General features: G+C 41.0%; 1 protein-coding gene across 1 annotated transcript in view; it reads right to left on the bottom strand.

Annotated features, from left to right (window-relative positions):
• Positions 1 to 8666: 8666 nt before the first annotated feature.
• The window catches only part of ADAM22 (ADAM metallopeptidase domain 22), a 138995-nt gene continuing 124471 nt past the window's right edge, over positions 8667 to 23190 (bottom strand). The window contains exons 30-33 of the mRNA XM_059818298.1: positions 20261 to 20371; positions 18073 to 18159; positions 10013 to 10136; positions 8667 to 8687 (exon numbers count right to left, since the gene is read on the bottom strand). Of these exons, the coding sequence (XP_059674281.1) occupies positions 8667 to 8687; positions 10013 to 10136; positions 18073 to 18159; positions 20261 to 20371 (343 nt within the window). The remainder of the gene's footprint in view (positions 8688 to 10012; positions 10137 to 18072; positions 18160 to 20260; positions 20372 to 23190) is intronic.

Below are 23190 nucleotides of genomic sequence, written 5' to 3'. Positions count from 1 at the left end.
TGTTGCACATAAAGTTGGGAAACAGGCATGGAATGCTACAGAAAGCATTTCTAACATGGCCAAAGTCCCTAAAGGTTTGTCTGACTTGAAGTAGCCAACATCAGTTCTGCTGTAGTTCAAAACTTTGACAGCTGACAAAGTTAGTGAACTGAGTGTGAAGCAAAGGCTGTTCTTCCTGTAGGGTTTTGATTAGACCATTTTGCATAAATACAATGTTCATCCTTACACTGTTAATTTTAACCCAAAAAGGATGGGACATCTTTACCAAAATGCTTATTGCCTTCACAACATTTCTCTCATACTTTTGCTTAATTGTGTTTCTGGTCTTGTACTGGGTTTGGCTGGGATGGAATTTTCTTTATACCAGCCCAGAGGGTGCTGTGTTTTAGATTTGTGACCAAAGCAGCATTGATAACACACCAGTGTGTTAGCTGTTGCTGAGCGGTGCTTGCACAGCATCAAGGTCTTCTCTGTTTCTCACTCTGCAACCCCAGTGAGCAGGCTGAGGGTGGGCAAGAGGCTGGGAGGGAACGCAGTGGGGACAGCTGACCCAAAGGGACATTCCATGCCACCTAACTGTCATGCTCAGCAGTAAACCTCAGGCAGGGGTGGATAGGTCTCTCCAAAGTAGCTGTTGTTTGGGGAGTGGCTGGGCATTGGTCTCCTGGTGGGAGGTGGTTAAGTGATTGCCTTTGCAAGGCACTTTTTTCCCCCGCTTTTTTTCCCTTCACTTATTAAGCTGTCTAACCTTCATCTGCAATTTTTTTTTTGCTTTTGCTCTTCCAATTCTCCACCCACCACAGGCCTGAAACTACTAATGAAAGAAAACATCAGGCAATGATGAATATAACATTCTTGTAGCTAAGTGTAACTTAGTAAATGATCTGAGAGCCCTCAGAAGTTCCGCACTCCTATAGAGGTATGGAGTTACACAATAAATCATGAGAATTATTCATGAAATAATATGTGGGAGTAAAATTGCACCTAGAAATAAAAGCTTGGCTTGAAAAATGTGTTCAGCTTATTTTGCATACTTGGGGTTTTTTTGGAGGGGGAGGTTTACTTTTTTTTTTTTGAGAGGCATAACAGGTGTCTGGAGCAATGAAAGAAGAGGACCAATAACAAACACACTAAGTCTTCCTCAGTTTATTTCCCCAGGCTGAATTACTATTTTGGCACCAGCTAGCTACTGGGCAATGAAATGCTGCAAGAACAACAGTGTGAACCAATGGGGTTTTCTTCAGGGATCTTGTAAACACAAAACAGAGAAAACTGAAAAACAAATTGCTCCAAAACTAGGAATAAATTCTAGCTTACCCAAGAAAGAATTGCTTTTTGTTCTCCATTAGCACTTCAAAAATCCATGGTATTCACAAGGACTGATAGGATACATCATCTTTCATGTTTAGACATAAACTAAGATAATAAATACAGTTGCTAAGGAGTGACTACAGAATTTGCTATCATCTAGCTAAAAAAAAGCCATCTGAAACCTATGTGAAAATTGCTTACCCATTAAGAGTAGATTCAGTGGGCAACTTGAATATGCAAGTTACCTGCTTTAGAGAAACAGTTATCTATAATTCAGAATTAAGGGTTTCTCTTTCCCAAAACACATACTAGGAAGGACATTTATATCATACTAAGTGGGGTGATTACTCTTGACCTTTGTGCAAACAATTAGGTGTAGTTAGAATGTAGGTAATTTTTCTAGGTTGTCCTCAGACATGCAAACCAAAGGAACAGTAATTTTAGATTTGCCTTGAGAACAGTAGGACCCTAAGACAAAGACTGGGAAGCTCACAGGATCATTTTCAACCCTGGAATTTGAAAAATGATATCTGTATTCTATTAAAAATAGCGTCTGTATTCTATTATTAGCCATTAGCGTTTTTTTCCCCATGCATGCAGCAGCTTTTTTTAAAGACCTATAAAACGGTAAGTGCTAAATATAAGGACTTACAAGAAGAAAATACACGCAATAGTCTTTTGTCATTGAAAGTCACTTTACTGATGTTACAATATGTTAGTAACATTGAAAACCACAGGCATTTGTATTAAATACTCTCATAGAAGTGGATACTGTGATGCTGTTATTAAAAGTGAGCAGGAATTTAGAACCCCAAATTACAATGTTTTCATTTTATAAAAAGCAACATTTTGTTTAGCTACATGAAAGCCAGATTCGTTCACTTCAACAGCCCAATGCCTGTAATGATTATGGCAAAAAATATCACACTTAAAGCTGGAAGCTGTAAATTGCAATGCTTCATTTTGGTGTTTGTCAAAATCTTATGTTTCTATTATATCAGGTATGAGCTTTAAAGGATTTTAACTAGCAAAGACAACAATATGGTGTAGATTGGTTGTTTTTGCTAGAACTAGCCCAGCCCCAGTGGTGAAACACAATTCTCCTTGCCTCTCTAAGTGTTTTACCAGTAAGGGCTAGTATGAGTGAAAAAACAGATAGCTTTTTTTTACAGCAATGCCCAAGGTAAATATTAGCACAAAATGAAGCTGTCAGAGCCAATTGGTATGTCCCGCCCCAAAAGCTTTGCTGAAAGAACTGGTCATACTGTAAATAGTGTTTTCTCCAGTGGATTAAAAATTATGTAATGCTTTGCTATTCTGAAAAAAATATTTTGCATTTATGCAACAATAAAAATAAGTACTGTATTCTATATAAAACACTACCTATTGTAATATATCTTTACCCTTAAGAAAAGAAAAATCAGGTTATATATTCACAGTTTGAATATGTTCTGGACTGTATTTCCAAGCATAAAATATGCAGAGTCTCTACACAGGCAGTGAGCAGGAGTCCTTGCACCAATAATCAAAATAAATCAGCATTTACTGTTATACACAGCCTTACAATATTGCGTGATTAGCTGCTAGCACCACTATACTTACAAGGTCAGTCAGGCCTATATACAGAATTTCTAACGTGGTTGTAAAAATAGACTTTCCATGCTAAAGTTAGAATGTATAAGGTCTTAAGGCCTCATGTTAAGATTTTTTTTAAACGAAACTTTATTTTTTTTATTCAGAGGAATATAGAAAACAGAAAAAAATTAGCTTGTTGTGTTGACATTTTATGCTCTAGTAATTAAAAATTATGTAAGAAAGACACCTATACTTCTCCCTTAGAGAATGTGTTTCTTTTTAATTGCTCTGTGCTTACTTTCCCCAGTCTTTCTCGTCTCATTCTGAGTTATGTTGCAATTACAGCCTGGCCTACATAGCAGTAGTTTTTAAACAGCTGAAAGCTAGCTTAGCTGAAGTGATTTTGAAACTGGTGTAGGTTGGATTTTAGAGAACTAAAACCACCAGACCTGGCTAGGTGAGCCAATTCTGAAGTCAGGTACAAAGCTTCTCAAGTGTGACCAACCAACCACATTTCTGTGTTCTGAACTTATTTTTACTGCTTGTTTTGGTTACTTGGCTGAGGTAACATGTTAATGTTGACTGTTGTAGTGCTTCTCTAGTTGCAGAGAACTTGTGGAATGAGAAGATACTACCTGCTGGGTGTACGAGCTACTGTTTCCAAAGCTGTAGTTTACATCAGCATCCATACTTGAGGCACCAGAAATGTTTTTTGTAAGCTGACTTGGAAAATACTTGGGTCAAAAGAGTTTTTTAGTGTAGATGATAGGAGGTATTTAATTTCCTGTGTTTAATTTCCTGTTGAAATCACATTTGAGTCCTATCTGTATTGCAACTATGTCTACACGCTCAGTTTCACCGTTTCCTTTTTTCCTGCTCTATTAGGATAATAGTTAGGTGCACACAGGAGCGTTATCCCACCATGCAGTCATGGGATGACAAGCTGTACATATGTGTGCAGTTTACTCATATTTGTTTTCAGGAAATCTGGTCAAAGTCAAATCCCATATTGCTTTGGAAGCCATGCAAATAGTGGGTCATCAGCTCAGCAGCTGATGGATAATGTATTCTGGACAAAAAACTGGCTCCAGAGGAGACCAGAATGCTCACGCTCTTTAAAAACGAGGTAAATAATAACCTCACACTGTGGTTGACAACAGTGGCCCAAACAGTCTGCTAATGATACAGATACTTAAGTAACTTAGAGAAAGACATGGATGATCTTCAGACTTGGAGCAAGAGAAACAGGACACAGCACAACTTTCAGGTTCACAGACTGGGTGATTGAAGAGGCTTAGCCTTCAACAATGCTAGAGGGTGAGAAAGACACAGGATGGCTGAGCCACCAAATGGTTTTACCAGTGCCAACTGCACATGAGCCTCCATCATCTACACTGTAGCAAGAGCAAAAGATGTGTTAACAGCACTAGAAAAACCTTATCCAGGACATTGTGTGGAAAGGTGAATTAGCAACTTTTCGATCTTAGCCAACCAACAGAAGAGGCTGTTAGTGGATGTAGTTATCATTCATGGAAATGCTTTTCAGTAGGAGCAGAAAGGGGGCAGAAGAGAAGAGAACAGGAGCTTGCTGAGTTTTACACTGGAGTTTGGCAGGTTTGCTTACAACAGCTAGGTATGGGATTCGATGACAGAGCAAGTCCTAAGAGCTAACCTGCTACCCACAGGATTACGGAGTCTCATCATTGTTTCATGTTACATCCTATCCTCTTCATTAAGCAAGGCAATAACTGCACATTTGGTCAGAATTTGTAGTATCTGCATGCCTGTAATAGTGTATGTACCTGTTCTCAGCCCTGTTTTTTCAAACAGTTGTCACACTGGTGTTGGCAAGACCACTCAGTTCATTTAAAACCAGCAACAGGGATTCAAGTAAGAGGACTTCAGTACACTAGCTATTGACACAATTTCTTTCTGATTTTAATTCAGGCTATAGCCCAAAGGTCCATTTCTTCATTAGCACAATCAAAATTACGAGTACATCAGCTTAGCAGGTTCAACAGTTCATAAATCAGGAGCAAAACTCTTCAGTCATTTGGCAGTAGCTATTTTCAAAGTCAAGTCACACTTCAAATCAGGTAACTGGCAAGTAGTGACCTAAGTTCACAACTTACGCAGAGATAAGATGTATAAAATGAACAACCTCTTTAAAACTACTTATTTAGATATAACAAAATTATATGTAAATTATCAATCAATCGCAACCATTTCTGGTAAACCACCTGAGTATGTTCACCAAAAGTCTATAGTATGGATTACTGAAGTTCTTATGTCAACAAATTCAGAATTAGCAGGTAAATTTTTACTTGTTAAACTGTAATCATTGTGCAGCAGTATCATTTGGATACAATGTCTATTTTCCAGTCTCCATCAGTTAGTCATATTAATTTTATTGTAAATTATACAAGATTCTTCTCCCACATGTTGAAATATATAACCCTCATCCTGCAGGTCCTATGCTCATATGGACAATTACTTGTAATGTATTGAGAAGAGCTGATAACCTCCCCACTTCAACATGCACCTACAGCATAGCTGGCAATAACTAGTTCATTTACTAAAATAAAACTTAAAACACAATAAAACCATGAGTCTCAATGAGTCAAAATGACTGACCTATCCTATTGACAATACAAGTACTCTATTTTAGACTGGATGAGGTATTATGTGGCAATTTATATTGCTATTCCCAGTGTAACTAACTACAGTGGATAAAAATATTTGCAATCTTGAAGGTTATTAATCTGGCAGCTTTCCAACACACTATATTTCAGAAGTAGGAAACCACAGAATGTAAGCAAACAACTTCTCTCTTTGACCTCCACTGGCTTTGGAGGCTCACACAGCCCTACCAGTTCGGGTTTTGTGCAATGACAAGGTCTCCAAGTTACCAGCCTGATGCAAAATTCTCTGCATAATTTTGCAAAACCCAAGTCCTGTGATGTTCTCACTGTAGACCATCAAAGTGAAAGTCTGTATTTATTTAACTTAAACTTAGTGCTTATAACTAGACTGCCAGTCACTACGTATCTCTAAATGTGAAAGTGACTGTTAAAGTTACACTACACACATAACTGTATCATCATATGCTACAAATGAATTATACCAAAACAAGAGAGAAGTTGAAAGTACATACTACATTGAAAATACATCCAGGAGAACCATTTGATTGCAAAACAAGAAGCTGTGAACATTACACAAAGAGCCAGTATGTTATATCCAGTTAACTCTGCCAAATCTTGCTGCTTCTTGATAAGGCAAAACAGAAAGGGAAGAGTAAACAGTGGTAAACATAAAATATGCACAGAAATCTAACAGGATTATTCAAAATTACATGCCAGTTTGTATCCAAACAAAATACCATAAAAGGCACATGATGAACAGCCCAGTTATTAAAGACAAGATACTAATATGTGAGGGAAAAACAGCTTCCAGACAACAGAGTAACACAGAGGCTATCGGGTTAGCACAATGTCCTAATGTGGGTGAACTCCTTGAGGGTCCTGCTCAAAGTCCAGTGAAATCAATAAAAGACATATTGATTTCAAGTGATTATGGCTCAGGCCCTAATTTCATGAGCTATACGCTACCAACTATCTTTAATCCAGTTACCTACACTCAAAGTAAATCTTTGCAAAAAATATTCTTCAGTGCTGACAGATATTTACTCTTCACGGAAGTGCAGAATCTTTTCCTAAAGCAATTACAAGTGACTGGCTCCTTCCAGATGGTCTGTCTGCATCCACTTGTACTCACTCATATTTGTCTTTCTCCAAAATACTTACCAGAACCTGTCGACTGTGAAGGAAAATAATTTGAACTTCAAGGCCAATATTCTGTCATAATCCAACACACAGCCTAATCATAAAATATAGTGTTTCTAAAAATCTTACATACTTTACAGTTGCTGACATCTTTAAACATTTCTTAATTTAATCTGACATATATTTGACTTTATCGAGAGACTTAAAAAAATATATCAAAAGGCTGCAAGTGTTGGGTTCACTTATTAAAGGAAATACATGAAAGAGGTAGAAGATTCAGAAACACCATAGATCTCCCCATCACAATAATATCTAATTGATCATACAGCTGTTGGGCAAGGTATTCAACTGCACCACGCAGAATCGGGTGTTTTATTCTGCAGTGGTACTATGTGAAGCTAAGAATTAGTCAATTTTGGAAAGCTGGAGAATTAGAAATTGATTTAATATGGTCCAGTTTCTTACTGACTGAAAATTCCCAATCAAAAGACATTTGTTTTACAACAACCTTTAGAAGTCTCAGGTGTTAGAAATCTAACCATCCACTTATACACAAGATTAACATCTCCATGGTAAAGGGTTTGTCTGTCTGTGTCCCCCCCCCGCCCCGGTTTTTTAGGCTAAACTCACTTGTACTCAGTTTAATGCCCCAAAAATTGTCAAGGGGGCTTCAGGGGCAGCAAGCATAGCATTCAAGCGCATGGTAAAGGCAATTCCAGTAACAAATAAAAATTACAAGACAGCAATGAAACTGGCCACTTGCCCAGCACTGTTATTATCTAGTGCAGTGAAATCGTTATGATTCTCATAAGCTACGCCGTGCCACCTAAAACAGTGTCTGAAATGCTCTATCAAAAATACACAGCAACTCTCACCAGAAGGACTTCACATCACCACATCCTGAATTGACTACTTACAAGTACTCCCAAATGTCCAGTACGTTTGGACTGCACATTATTAAAGACTCTGTCTCTGTGGTCTGCCAAATCATTCCTGATTACACCTGTGAGAGGATACACTGGTCATCTCACGAACAATGGATTTTGGCTGGTTCCTCTTACGATGATTTAAGACAAAGTGCTGCTGTACTGCTTTCTGCAGTCTACCATACAACTGAGATTGTCAAGACAGTATAAGATACTGAAAAGATAGTACAGATTTTGGTGAAACACCAGTTTCTGAGAGACACGGTTTTACAGTACTGTACTTTCTGTATTTCCAAAGTCATCTGCTCGTAATATTAGAAAATCTGAAGTGTGATGATGTTAGTCATGACTGTTTCTTTAGGCATTTGGCAAAATACACTTATGTATAACAGCTATTTTTGACATTATCAAATGTTTACATATATACAATCTGTATACTGAGATTATAAACACATAAGGTAAAAAAAAAGATATAATCCTTGTTTTTTGACATTTGTGTCAAATAGTTGCCTTTCAAAGCTTGACATCCTGTCACAAAAAAATCCTGTATTTCTTACTCCTGCATGCTAATTTCTACTACAGTATGTTGTTTATCCCTTACATGTGGAAAGTAAAGAACACAAGGTTCATGCATACAGCGTACAAGTTTACATCAGCTGGGCTCTCCAGCAGGCGCGTTCCCAGTTCCACTCTGGTCTGACTCAGGACTGCATTAAACCAGAGAAAAACCCCTCTTACGCGGGACTGACAAACAGACTGCAGCTGGGATTCTAGGTAAGTGTATCTGTCATCATGCAGAATAGCCTTGTCATGTCCAGACTAATTATCCCGTTACTTGTAATGATTTTGGTGTTCATCAAGTCCATAAAATACTAGTCAACAAAAAAGAAAGAAAAAAAAGACTGGTTTTTTCCCTTCCAGGTGAGAGGAGGTTCTCACTGTGATCACAGGCATCTCTGTTGATTTTTTGAATTGTCTGAAGAGCAGATGAATGTGCAATGACTCAGTGATGCTGAGTTTCTATAAAATTCGAAGTAAACAGTTCTGATGTCACCCCAGGAAAACAGTGCAGCTAAATGGATGTCTCCCAAAGCTGGAGAGGGGGAAAAGGAACACAAACACACACTGAACACCAAGATAAACCAGGCTGTTACCCAAACAACGTGAGGAGCTTGTTCGGGGAACTGCATCTACATCACTTGGGTCACCAAGGCTACGCTCTTGGTCTCTTCCCGGCCTCTGGTGGGTATCTGTTCAGACCACAAAGGCAGCAGTCTCAACCATTTCAGCATGACTTGCTGTCGGCATAGTAAATGTCCACAGCTGGGAGTGTGGCGAGTTTGGAGGAAAAATGTCAGCGTAGCATAAACTTTGTATTACACAGCTTTTACCTTACAGTTACGCTAATATTAGTGTAATTTCCCACTCTCTTCTGACTCACTCTGCTCAGGGCAGCATGAATTTCTGCTGTGGGTTTGTGGGCAGCTCCAGGGCTGAGAAACATCCATGCAGCCCCTCCTCCAAGCTGCGCTGCTCCACATGCACCTGGGAGACCCTGTGCTACCCCTCACACAACTTCCTGCCCCGAGCAGGATGCGAGGGTCACAGCACGCAGGTCCCCTCAGCAGCACTCCACTCCTTTTTCCCCAAGAAAAAAAGGACAGAGAGTAGAAACGGGAATCTCATCTGCATCAGGAACATGAACTAAAGCTATCACAAGTAAAACCGCTGAAGTAAATTTCAAAGGTTTTTTGCTTTTTCAAGTATCTGCTACGTCTGAATTGACACAAAGGAAGCAACAGCTAGCGTTGCCTTACGGCAGCAGCTGGAAATCTCTCCCTGCAGAGCAGCACCACCATCCACAGCACGTTCCAGCGGTTCCTGCCCACCCCGGGGGCCAGGGTGGGCTCAGGGCAAATGGCAGCAAAGTCGCTCCAGGTCTGCAAGGGCTTAATACAAGCCCTCCGCATCTTTCTTAACTGGAACGTAGTTAGTTACCTTTCCATAAAGCTGGAAAGCAGCTATCCCCCAGTCCAAATGAGAGTTGCTGGCTGCGTCAGCCCCCTGGAAGGGGTAAGGGAGGAGAGCCAGACGTGCCACCTGCTCCAGGGCTGCCCGTCCTCTGTCCGCAGCCCGAAGGCTGTCCCAGGCACGCTCCCAGTTTGAAATAAGACAACTAGTGAAATCTGGGCTTCAGGGCAGTTTTAAGAGCAACCTGAACGGGTATCTGTAAACACAGCCACCGAGGCTGCCCTAATCGCTGCCAGAGGCTCAGCCGTCAGCAGCTTCTGGAGTTAATGTTAAGTACGAAGGAAATGCCACTGTTAGTTGAAGATGCTTATCTGCCACGCTTCCCTTTTGAAAAACTACCAGTAAATCAAGTCACTGACGAAATGCACAGAGAAGAGGGACACATACCCTGGCACTTTGCCTGTTGGCTTTTTTCTCCTCATCAGGAAGTGGTGGCATCGGGTAAGGGTATTTTCTGCTGGAAGCAATAGATCCAGTGGACGAAGATGGAGACTTTGCAGGAGACAGTGTCCTGAGATGTTGAAACACACAAAATAAATGTGATGTCTTCAGGTCCTAGCACTGCAACAGCAACTGCCATTACTCTGAAGCTTGGTTCAGAACCAAGTATATAGCTTATTATTAGCTCAATATGGGGGGGATAAAGTTGTTTGATCAGTAGTCTAATCATTTCATGATATGAATAAAGGTATTTATAGCTTTCAGGAACACTGGAAGAAAAAATAAAATTTCCTGCTTCTTAGTAGAATTGTATTGCATAACAAAAACAATTTCTTAAACTGTTTTATATGGTACTGTAATTAATCATTATAAAATTAACAAACCACATCTGCAATTGAATAAATACAGAACTAAAAGATAGACATGGCATTATGAAGCCTAAATAGAGACAGTGATTGTATAAATACAGGCTGAATAATGTCTTCTACCAGTGACTAAATGGCAATTATCAGTGTCTTTATGTATATCTTACACATCTCCTATATTGATACAAACATAGCAAATAAATCTATTCTTTTATAACACATTAATTTACACAAATGCATGCACTTGGAGGCCAAACTGTTAGTTGTGAAGTAACAAAGGCATATACAAAGTGCTAATAACAAATCATTAGACATGCAAGCATCATACAGTGCATATTGTTCCAGCCAACGAAAGAGTCTGATGAGAATATACAAAAATGGACTGATTAGTCAATGGCAATCAGCATTTCTGTACAAGGTGAGTAGAGTAAGCAGGAGCAAGTAAATGTTTGTATCACATGAAAGGCATTCTTTTCATGTCAATAAGGCAGCAGCACATTATTGACTGAAATTTTATACCCAAGAAAAACTCTTATGCTTCTGTTTTGAGATTCTGCACTTTTCCCACTTGGGAGGTTCCTGTCAGGCTCTAAATCTGGGCAGAACAAAAGGGAAAAAAAGCCTCAAAGTAGGAAAATGGGGCTACCCTGGCTGCCTTGTTCTGTTTTGCAGACTGAGGGCATTTTTCAAAGGAGGCCTCCCACTAGTGCAGGCACATCACCCAGACCCTCCCTGAGCACTGCTGCCTACTATCTTCTGAACTTAACATGTCCCTCAAGACAGAAGGTTTCCCTCAGTTTCTACAGACAGGTCTTCCAAGCTCCTCAAACACAGCAAGGGGCTGCGTGTTGTGCAGCTGTAGACCCCAGTGATAAGCACCATCACTGATACCAAGGAGCCACAGGAACCATCCCTGGCAGACAGCCCCACATCCTTGGCTCTGGGATTTGCAGGATCAGGTCCTTTCATCTAGAGAGGACTACAGACAAGGTAGGGACTCTTTTGTGTCTGGAATTGTTTTGCATCTCTATTATCTAAGTGAAATTCATTTATCTTTAAATAATTATTCTTCTATTTTGGACTCCTGTATCATCTTGTTGTGGCTGTAGCTCCCTACAACAGCACACTCTCTTGTCTCCCATACAAACAATGATTGATGGTAGCCATGGGCAACAGGGTATCAATGGAAATTATATGGTGACAGCTCTCCAGTCTGGCTCATGATGCTCTAATGCCTCGTGCTTAGCCTCTAAGTTCAACAGCCCTTAAAAGATTTAGGTTGGTGCAATTGTCCAAACACTGAAGAGTACATCTTCAGCACATGCACTTTGATCACCCATTAAGATGAACTGGACATACATGAATGCTTTCGGGAAGAAAATTTTAAACAGCTGTTGCAGTATAAAACAAAGCGTTCATATGTCCGGCATCAGAGATCTGGGCACCAAACTGCATATGCAACAAAACAGGTTATTTTTTAAAAAAAATCCAGGGAAAGGTTCTCAACAGTGCCCTGCTGTTCACTACTCCTACCAGTCCTCTCATCTGTGCCCACAGTTGCACTGATAAAGATCACTAATGAACTATTATTGGATCTAGAATCAAAAAAATAAGGAGAGGAGGAAGGAGGGAAGATAAGGAGCGCAGATTTTACATATTACTAGTAATCCAATTATTCACGAATTTTGCACCACAGCTGCAGGAGCATTTAAAATCTTTGTGTTTAAATTTATAATGATGCACCTGAAGATTAGAAGCAAGGAACTGGGGGGTGTTAGATCCGACCTGGCAAGCCCTATCGGAAAGCTGTTTATGTAGGTACCACAGCCAGGAGGTGGCACACAGAATGAAGGCATCTCCCATCCCTTGCACCGTAACCAGGCACATCTCCTCCTGCACACCACAGGCTCTTCCCATGGGTTATTTTAGGCACCACAAGAGAAGGCCATGGTGAGAGGGAAAGACATGGCCAATATACCTGTCCATCAGCCTGTATAGGTGATTCTGGAAGGAGCAATAACCCCCCCAAGGATGGAGCATCTTAAACTTTTTCCCTGCACAGCAAGTTCTCTGACCAGGGTCCCTAGCGGAGCCTGCAGCCAGGTAGCTTTGCACCATAACTCAAACACAATGCTGCCTTTTCAAAAGATTTTGAAGCCCAGACCTCCAGTATAGCTGCCTACATTTCTTATTTCTCAACTCCCCTTCATGTTGCCAGTTCACCTATGGTTTCCATGCCTAACTGCTGTGCACATTGCTGCTCACCTGCACATGCAAAGCTACAGCCAAATACATCGAGAATGCAGTTGCACACTTAAAAGAAATTACCTTGCCCTCCCCTCACAGGCCCTCACCCCTTATTTCTGCTACACAAGTTATGTGCCAGTTTTTGTCATCTTTAGTGCCATCTACTGCAACTGTAAAAACATATCACTACTAAGCGTATGCTCACAGATCTTAGGGATACGTCTTGTGTGGTAAGTGTAGTTGTTTCAGGTGTTTTTGATCACTCTTCAGGTCCTGCCCTGCAATTGTGTATGTGCTGTGTATCCCAGATTTACATGTACTTTAAATGAGAAAGAGGCAGACATGACCTTTCTCATTTACAGGATGGAAGAAAGACAGCGTTCAGGGACACTTGCGGGTAATGCTGGGGTTAAAGGTAGGCAAAACTTTGCGGTTTGGTCAAGGGTGGGATCCATTTTGCTTTCACTGGGGTTTCAGTTCTCCTGCTACCACATCCATTAGCTTTCATGCCAAATCTTGTTTCCAGCTGAAACTTACACAAAAAACTAGGAAAGCAGACTGGGTTGCAGACTACATTCTGCCCTGTACACACCATGACAGTTTCAGAGGTTTTACCACCAACCCCAAATAAAGCCATGCACCTCAATGCGCTGCGAGAATTCTCATTTCTGACCAGAAAGCAAGATGTAGTGGCCACTTCGTGTTCATCTTTCTGTCCTGGAAGCTGAAACTAAGAGTGTGGGGGGACCATGCTGGGATTCCGAACAAAACGCCGTGGCAGCGGGAGAACATCTGCATGCGCTCTCCTGCAGCCAGGTACCCGCCTGCTCTGCCTTCTTGTCACCTATAGCGGGAGAGTGTTGGCTCGCAAGAGATGGTGTGAAATGTGTCACCTGGTCACACAACTAAACGTCTTGCAACTTCGAGTGTCATTTTAGGTGAACTCAAGGCAGGTGGTCCTGACAGATCTGAACTGTTCATAAGCTGTGCTTGGTTCTGTTTCGTAGACTGAAATAATTTAATGAAATTCACTTAACATTCAACCTGGTGAATGCATTTCAAGCCCAAATGTAGACACTATCAGCCTAACCTGACCTTTGCTGCTGTAGGTTCAGCTCCTTGTAGGAGGACATCATCAGCCTAAATTATCCTACATTAGGAAGTTGGGATCTTCTAAAAACACTGATGTGGCTAAACATTTTTAACATTTTAAATGCAGTTCCTTTTAAAAAACCACAGATGTGTGCAAGCTTCCTCAGAAAGTGCAGCAGCAGAGGCAGAGGCTCAGCTTGGCTCGTGGGGGGCTGCAGAAAAGGCAAAGGCTGTGGCTTGAGCCATCCACTTTAAGCACTGCACAGCAATGCCCCAGAAGCAGGCACTCACACGCTTTAATAAACTCTTTTCCCTAACTCCTGAAATGAAATCCTGATCCTACTGACGTCAATAGGCATTTTTTTCATTGTCTGCTAACAAGGACAATATTTTGCTTTGTTTATAATGGGGAAAACTTTTTTTTTCTTTAAGCACAGCCTAAAGCTGCCTCAGCGAGAGCAGGGAGCTAATGGCTGGTCACGGCTCTGGCCTCAGCTGGATGCTCACAGAGGAAGGCAATGGACCTCACAGAGCAGCAGAGCCAACTCTGGCTAATGATCAGCTGAGGAGGAGCTGAAAAGAAATCAAGGAAGAAAGCAAGAACACCAAAGCACAGAAAACATAGGAGGGAAATGGATAGCCTGTTGTCTCCTGCCCTCCATGCTCCTTGCCAATGCCCTTCTGCTATGGGATGGTCCTTTTCCCTCTGGGTATGCATCCTGGGTCTCCATCGTGAAAACCTGTTTTCTTTGTAAACTACTTTTATACTTAAACAATTCCCATAGAATCTAAGTTACTGTAAATATTTGCATTAAATCAAATGTAGGCAGCTCAGTGCTACAGCAGGTGCCTTCTAGTCTTTTTTGTCTGTAATTATCTACAGAAATGTTGTATTTTGGGATTCTGACAGTTTATTTTCTGACACCATCAAGGTTCCTGAGTCTTCCAAGATTCAGTGAGGATTTCGAGTAATCCTTAACCATATTTCGTAAGGTCAGTCTATGCAGTAGCCACTCTAACTGGCAGTAACAAAAATAAGTAGTAGTATCATAGTGGTAAAACAGCATGCTCTGCAGCAAAGCCGAAATCAGGGAAAGGTTTCCTGCCTGGGTTTATTGCTCGGGTTACACAGCTATGGCCTGGCACATAAAATTAAAATCTAGCCTAGACTTTGAGCAGTAAAATGAGATTTTTCTTTACAGATCTTATTTTCTAACAGAAGGGAATCCCACAGCTGGGAGTTTTCTGGTGCCAGAGATGCCAGCTGGTATTATTATTGTAATTAATAAAAGGTAATTACACAGAAATACCCATTAGACTTGTAGACTAGGAAAAAAAATTAATAACTACAAAACCAGGTTGTCAGAGAGACAAATTTTGATTTATATAGGATTTTTTTAAGCTGATGGAGAAAGTCTTTGTGATGATTAATATCTCTATTTTCTGAAAATCCACAGCATTCCTAGGAATTGTAGGAAGTGTTTTTGTCTTTTTTCCTGATTCTGCTTCAACTCTACCTGTAACAGCAGCAGTTATCAACACATTATTCCTAAAACTACAGGGAGACAAGCAAAACAGCAATGTTACTTTCAGAGCGTCTTTAAAAGAAAAGAGAAATCAAAGATGATTAGCAATAAAAACAATACTCAGCTAATTATCTGGTATTAAATGTCTTATCCTGGGCTATGATTCCTAAAATGTAGTATTAGCTGGACAGCCTGACTTCAGCCTGACTTTCTGGTTTACCAAACAAGATTTGTTTTGTTTTGTTCATGAATCACTTCACAGGCTCAAAACCCAGCCATATGATGTTCAGACACACTGTTCTTAATGTTTTCCAGCGTGTGACAGATTAACCAAAATTGCATCTGAGTTTTGGGGAGAAGCTGTTAAGTTCAACATCTTATAAGTCCATGGCAACTCATCTTGGCAGAAGATTTGATCCTTTGCCTTCCATAATGTGCCTGCAGAACACTTCCCCATGGTTACCTCAATTCACTAGGACATACAGGTTTCTAAATTTATTCTGGTTTCTCTCTCATTTCTAAAGCTACTGCTGCAGGCAGTCATTAGTAAGCTTCTGTGTTGTAAAATTTTTAATTTATGTTTCATCTCTGCTGATATACAGCCCTTAAAACTCATACAGGTCAACTTAATCCTCATCTAGACACAAAAAACGGTTGGTTTATCTCAAATACAATTAGAAATGTGACCCATTCAGTGCAACAGTTGAAAACCCTTGCGGCGGGGTACGCTCCCATCAATTTAATCATCTTGTTACTAATTCAAGACATACTGATACTAAAAGATGAAAACCAAATTAAGAGTATCCACACAGGAATTTAAACCTGTTTAACTAAGCCATTTAAAGTAACATACTCTAAACTAGTGCTATCTTCATATTCCATCAATGTCTTTGTTTATTGTAACCACAGGGCTTCTGATAACAAACATGCCGAAAGACAGCTATGGGATTAGATTATGGTGAGTGACTGATGGCCTTGCCTGAACAACAAAGGTCTAGAGGATATTTTTAGGAAAAAGTTTGCTAATAAAAACACTACCTCATTTCTAGTGTGAGTTTACTTAATTTCGCCTTCCAGTGACTTTTGGTCATTATCAGTCTCAGTCTGCTAGTCTAAAGGACTTCCCACAAAGGTTTTGCTCCATATGCAGCTATGTGGATTTTATGATCAGATAAGCATTTAGCTGCTCCATTAAGCTGAACAGCTTGAGGCCCTGCAGTCCCTTCTAAGGTTTCTCAGGGCTTAAATCTCCCCAGTTCTTGAACATGCTTGTTGAACTGTGGACATCAGAACTGGATGTTGTATCCCAATGCTAAAACCAGCAATGGCAAAACTGCTGGATTCATCATGCACCCTGCCTGAATGTCCAAGCACCAACACCGAGACCTCGCTGATACCAGCTGGCAAAATCACAACATCCTCTCATAAGCCTTGGATTCTTGTGTCAGGGGGTTTTACTCCTTGTTCAGGACCAAGATCAGGACCGGCCAGCTTAAATTTACCTCATTTGCCCTATTTGTTCATTGGAAAGCCCTTCTGCAACTTACTCTGTGATTTAAGAGTTCTTGAAAGCAAACACAAGTTGGTTTAAAAAGATTACAATTTTATTCTATTTTAAGACTTTGGGACATTTTTAGTTCTAAAAATCACTAAATTCCCACTCTGCTATTTAACATCTGCCAGTGCTACTATTGGAATAGAAGTGTTTCATTAGCATCTTGTGATACAACTCAACCACTTTTTTTCCCAAATGCACACTGGGCATATTTAGTGACTGTTTCTGCCCTTTTGCACTATTATTAGGTCTACTAATGTAGCAAAATTATTGTTAAGATTCTATTTACTAATTCTTACCATCCTTCACTGTTTTGGCTGAAGATTTTGCTTTGTATTCTTTTTCTTTGTGTTTCTATAATTTGTGTTTCAGCTTCATTTTTGATATGTCAACTTACAGCTTCATAATTTCTTTCATGTTTTATATTACTTGTCATGAATTGTCTTCCATTCTTTCCTATGCTAGCTGATTTTTTCAGCTGATGCAAACTTCTGTCTCAGCTGTGGGATTGTGCCTTTTGGGAATCTAGTAAAATGTTCTCAGTCTCTTGATTCAGGTACCACAGGGAGGCCAGTCTTACGCATGCTTCTTCTCTTTAACTTGGAATGTATCAAATAATACACACTTTCCCCTCTCAAAAACGAGTGATATTTTTGGTTGAACCCTACACTCACTTGTAACAGATTAATCAGTGGTTTGATAGAGCACAGAGTATATTCTCATATATTTATTTTTCCAATTACAATGTATTAATTATTTCATTGTATGCTGAGGGTAAAATACCACTACTTTTTATTCTTTTTTTATTTCAATTTTAGTATGCACTATATAAGACAGTGGGTAGAGTCAATGTGTTATGAAACCACTTGCTTCAGTAAATTACATTCTATTTAAGTTAATACTACTTTATTAGTGATAAATATGTCTCATGCCCATAAAACACTACTTGGCATAAAATGATGAGAAAGCTACTACAAGCTATAGATGATGGTGGGAACGCATGCACTACACACACCCTTTTCAATGGCTTCATTAAAACATTCAGAAAAAGAATTGTAAATTGCACATGAAGCCAAAAACAGACATCAAAATGCAGCAAAAGAAGAGGGGCCCTTTGCACCTACAGTAACTTGTATTGATTTATACAAGGTAGGAGTCCCAAGATATTTGTATATGCTGGAACAGCTCTTAAAAATGATATAGAATTAATTTACAAAATACCTAAAGTATGGTCCTTCAGTGTTTTTATTCACATCTTCTACCCACTTAGCTACATTATATTCTCTTTTGAACCATGGGTTTAAATACCTGCAGAAAGCAATGGAAGGAACAGAGAAAGCAGAAGAACAAGAATAGAAAATCTGAGAACACACAGCACAAGCTTAGCAAGGATGTCTTCATCCCCAAAATGCAAGTGAATATGGCAAATAAATCAGTATGAATGTTGGGTGAGGACTAGGCAACGTGTACAACTGCATGAGAAAATCTGACCTACAACAAGACTCATATGTTTGATTAATCTGGAAAGTCTCTGGGATACATCATTCATTTAATGTCTTAAGGGTAAAATTCACTCCTATGCAGAGGGCCAGCATTAAGCTCATGGTCTGCACTCCTCTCATGATCTCAGAGTAAGGATGAAGGGGTATTTTGGCTCCAAACCTGCAGTTTGCTTGTTGAAGACACATGTTTACAACCTTCTAGAATTAACGGCAAGATAATAGCTTAATAAGCATAGAAACTTGGGCTTGGCCCTTTCTACAGGAATGAATTTCAGCCTCAGTGTGTTAAAAGGCTTGAATTGTTTGCCACTACAGTGACAATCTTTACACTTATGTGCAAATAACCCTCTGATTTTTCAATGATCACTTAATGTGGTAGGACCACACAAAACTTTAATGGAGGTGGGCTACAGAGTCATCTCACATTTTACAGAAGCAATCTTGATACCAAAACCACACTTTTTAAGAAAAAAGTCTAAGCTGCATACTCATATTAGTTACATAAAAACTATGAAATAAAGACAGTGTTTAATTATCTGGCAGTAATAGTACCAGCAAAGAAGAAATTTTTTTTTTGTAACTGGTTTCTCTTAGCCCCCAATAACAAGATTAGCAAATTCCTCCCCCTCTGTCATGTTAAGAAAAAAGGGCAAGGTCCAATTCAAAGTCTGTTCTTGTTGTATAAGAATAGCAACAGTTTAATGATTATTTGTGATCACCACATTTATATAATAGAGATTAGCACACTCTGAAATACGAAACAAATTGTAACCAAGGAAAAAGGGAAAGAAAATTCCTCTTTAAGTTATATTTGTTATTTCCAGGACAGTTCTCGCCACCCTTGTTTAGGAAAGTGACTCCAAGGACCTCACACATGGGAACAGGCCTCGCAAAGGATTGCTCAGATGAGTAAAGGTTGGGCCAGATCATGTTGTTCAACCCCCCCATATTTCAAACCATGTTGACGACAAAAGCGGCAGCACTTTTTCGACTTCTTTTGCTCCTTTTTTGCTCTAGAACTTCGCCTCCCCGCCCCGCACAAGCACAGCCACAGCTCTCAGAAAGTACTCGCCCTCAGCCACAAGTGCTTCTAAGTAGCTTCCTCAGCTCGCTTATTTATCAGGAATCAGGAGTGCTTTATGCTTTCCAGCTTGGGCTCTTAGAGAAAGAAAATGTCAAAAGTGGTAGCGCAGCAACAGATGAACTGCAAGTGAAGCAACAGGCTGATGCCAGCATCACCAGGAACTAACCAATTTCTGCTTTAGCTTTAATTGTAGATGCGACTACACATTTTGTTGCACTTGCTGCAGTACTTTTGACTTGTTTTTTTCCATTTGACAGGGTCTTTTGGTAACCATGAAACACTCCCAATCTGGCTTCCCCTATTAGAAAACAAAGTGTAACATGGTATGAAAGCACGCAGTTGTTGCACAACAGTGTTGGAGGGTTTCCTGGGTCTGGTTGTATTACAGACCATCGTTCACCACCTCAATTCATCTGTTACAGAAAGGTTTAACTCGAGTTACTGCAGACCACTACGTGATACCATTAGAAAGCTCTCAGGTTGATCTTCCTGGCCACATGTTCATTAGCGATGGCCAGAATCCACATTTTCTTTGAGTGAGAAATTCCGCTTTAGAACGCAGGTGTCCTTACATGTAAGCCTATAGCTAGCCCGATGGCTTGATTTGGCTTGTAGCGCAACATGCAACAAGGCAAAAGACCTGGGCTCAAGAGGACTCGTACTCCTCAGGCTGGCGAGGAGGAAGGTTAGCTAGCGCTGCATCAGCAGGAGCACCTCCAAGCAGTCACGGTGTTTTGCCACAGTGAAACTATTATATACTGAGGGAAGGGACTTTTCACAGGATAAAATGGCAGCCCAGAATGCAGGGGCAGGTGAGACTGACCTGTGATCCCGACTCCCTGTTTGGGGGTGGTCAGAACCCCCGGGGCTTATGCCTTGGGCCAGGATTTGGTGGGCGAGAGAAAGCCCAGGCTCAGATGCATGGGTTACCCTGCTGCAAAAAGACAATATATAATAGAAAGTCTAAGCCAAAGATGTTCGTATCAGTTATAACAACAAGGAAGACAAACGCTTATACGAAAAGCAGTGCAAATTAACAAAGGTCAGGATTGCTACTTGGCAAAACCCATGTTCCCTGGGACCTGTTTTAACACAAGCTCCCAATTAAACTGTCAGCTTATTCAGAAAACTCTCATTATCGTTCCTGGGTAACTCTGATTTTAATAGAAAATTTGTTTTATCAGGCCATTTCATCAACCCTGTTTGTGAAAAAGCTGCAGAAACATTTGACCTGTTGGAATTCCTTCTGTGTGAACTGAACCATCTGCCTTTAGTAAAGAACAAGAATTTTGTTTTAAAACATCTAGAAACCATTAAAAATGTCCCAAAAAAGCTTTAGCAGTCTCCATAGAGCTGTACCCTTAGCAGAAGCTTTGTTCATATACCTGTTAGGTACAAGTGGTCACACAAAGGCGTGAGCAATACATTTTTCAGGAACTGCCCAATGTGCTTGCAATCCTTCTGTCAGTGCTGCTCGTGAGGGCTGCAGAGCTTAAAACTTGCTCAGTGCTTAAGAAATTTTGCTTAAATGATTAATGGCATGAATCTCGATCTGGTGCTTGGCTGTATACAAAAAAACCCGTTGTGCATAATATATGCAGTTACTGCAGACTCATGCACATGTCGAATACTTTTGTAGGCAATTGTAGTAGTGCGCACCTGCTTAAAAAAACCCTGAATTCTGTAAAAGGTATGACACAAAGGAACCCAATTTTCTAGTGGTTAACTACGCTGTCTCTACTACTAACAGGAGACCAACAGTGTTACTCCTTTTCTTGCATTTCAACAAGTATGCTTCATTGGACTCCTAGGGGCAACACAGGTGGACTTTCCAAATGCCGTCCACCATTTCAGAACAGATTTCAATATTCTTCGACATTTCCCAGAGAAGGTAAGAAGGTGAATTTGTCTGGGAAAAGCCTCCATCTATCCTGAGGCATCCTCAAAGCAGCCGGCGTTGCTTTTTGTTTTCCTAAATGCGTAAATGCTGGCCACAGTTAGATCATTCTCAGTCAATTTTCTCTACTTGCAAAGGAAGTTATCTTTCTAACCAGAGCCACTGTGCGCCCTCAGCAATTCTCTCCGTTCCCCACCGAACTGACACAGCACGGAGATCATTCAGTGGGAGCTCTCTCTCCAAGGGGTGACAGGCTTGCCAAGGAGATTTGGACAAGCCATGTGGTCCCGTGCAATCCAGGATAGACACTGTCAGGAGAAAGAGCATTTTCCTGCCTGGCAGGTCTCACCCAGGAACACACATATCGTGCTTCATCCCCAACAGGCTGCTGCACAGCCCTTGGGAAGTACAAGCCTCCTCCCTCTAGCACCAGGGCCGCTGCTGGGTTGAGACCATAACAAGCAGCAAGAAGGAAAGAAGAGAATTAGGTGGAATTCAGGGGCACCCTTAAGAGAGAAAAAAACTTGCAGGGAAAAAGATTTCCAACTCACACTCTCTCTGTCTGCCCACTTACTTAGTGCTCCAAAGTTCTCAGAGCAGATGTATAATATACCAGCTAAGCAGCACAGAGGAAAAAATATGCCCATTGGGGTTTTTTGCTTTTACTGAAAACAATACTGCTCATGGCTTGGATGGGTGCACTCTTCGCTGGGTTAAAAACTGTCTGGATGGCCGGGCCCAGAGAGTTGTGGTGAATGGAGTTAAATTGAGTTGGCAGCTGGTCACAAGCAGAGTCCCCCAGGCCTCAGTACTGGGACCGGTCTTGTTTAATATCTTTATCAATAATCTGGATGAGGGGATTGAGTGCACCCTCAGTAAGTTTGCAGACGACACCAAGTTGGGGAGGTGTGTTGATCTGCTTGAGGGGAGAAAGGCTCTGCAGAGGGATCTGGACAGGCTGGATCGATGGGCCCAGGCCAATTGTATGAGGTTCAACAAGGCCAAGAGCCGGGTCCTGCACTTGGGTCACAGCAACCCCATGCAATGCTACAGGCTTGGGGACGAGTGGCTGGAAAGCTGCCCTGCAGAAAAGGACCTGTGGGTGTTGGTTGACAGCCGGCTGAATATGAGCCAGCAGTGTGCCCAGGTGGCCAAGAAGGCCAACGGCATCCTGGCCTGTATCAGAAACAGTGTGGCCAGCAGGAGTAGGGAGGTGATCGTGCCCCTGTACTCGGCGCTGGTGAGGCCGCACCTCGAATCCTGTGTTCCGTTTTGGGCCCCTCACTACAAGAAGGTCATTGAGGTGCTGGAGCGTGTCCAGAGAAGGGCGACGGAGCTGGTGAGGGGTCTGGAGCACAAGAAGTCTTATGAGGAGCGTTTGAGAGAGCTGGGGTTGTTCAGTCTGGAGAAGAGGAGGCTGAGGGGAGACCTTATCGCTCTCTACAACTACCTGAAAGGAGGTTGCAGAGAGGTGGGTGTTGGTCTCTCCTCCCAAGTGACAAGTAATAGGACAAGAGGAAATGGCCGCAAGTTGCACCAGGGGAGGTTTAGATTGGATATTAGGAAAAACTTCTTCACTGAAAGGGTTGTCAGACATTGGAACAGGCTTTCCAGGGAGCTGGTGGAGTCACCATCCCTGAAGGTATTGAAAAGACACGTGGATGAGGCACTTAGGGACATGGTTTAGTGGTGGACTTGGCAGTGTTAGGGTTACGGTTGGACTTGATGATCTTAAAGGTCTTTTCCAACCTAAACGACTCTATGATTCTATGATTCTAATACTCTTCCCTTGCAGTTACATTCACCCTAGGCTAAAAAGAGCTGATCTGGTTTCATTCTTTACGGACCAATTTACC

Source organism: Gavia stellata, chromosome 6, assembly GCF_030936135.1.
Source record: "Gavia stellata isolate bGavSte3 chromosome 6, bGavSte3.hap2, whole genome shotgun sequence".
NCBI lineage: Eukaryota > Metazoa > Chordata > Aves > Gaviiformes > Gaviidae > Gavia > Gavia stellata.
This window is presented reverse-complemented; position numbering and strand designations above follow the sequence as displayed.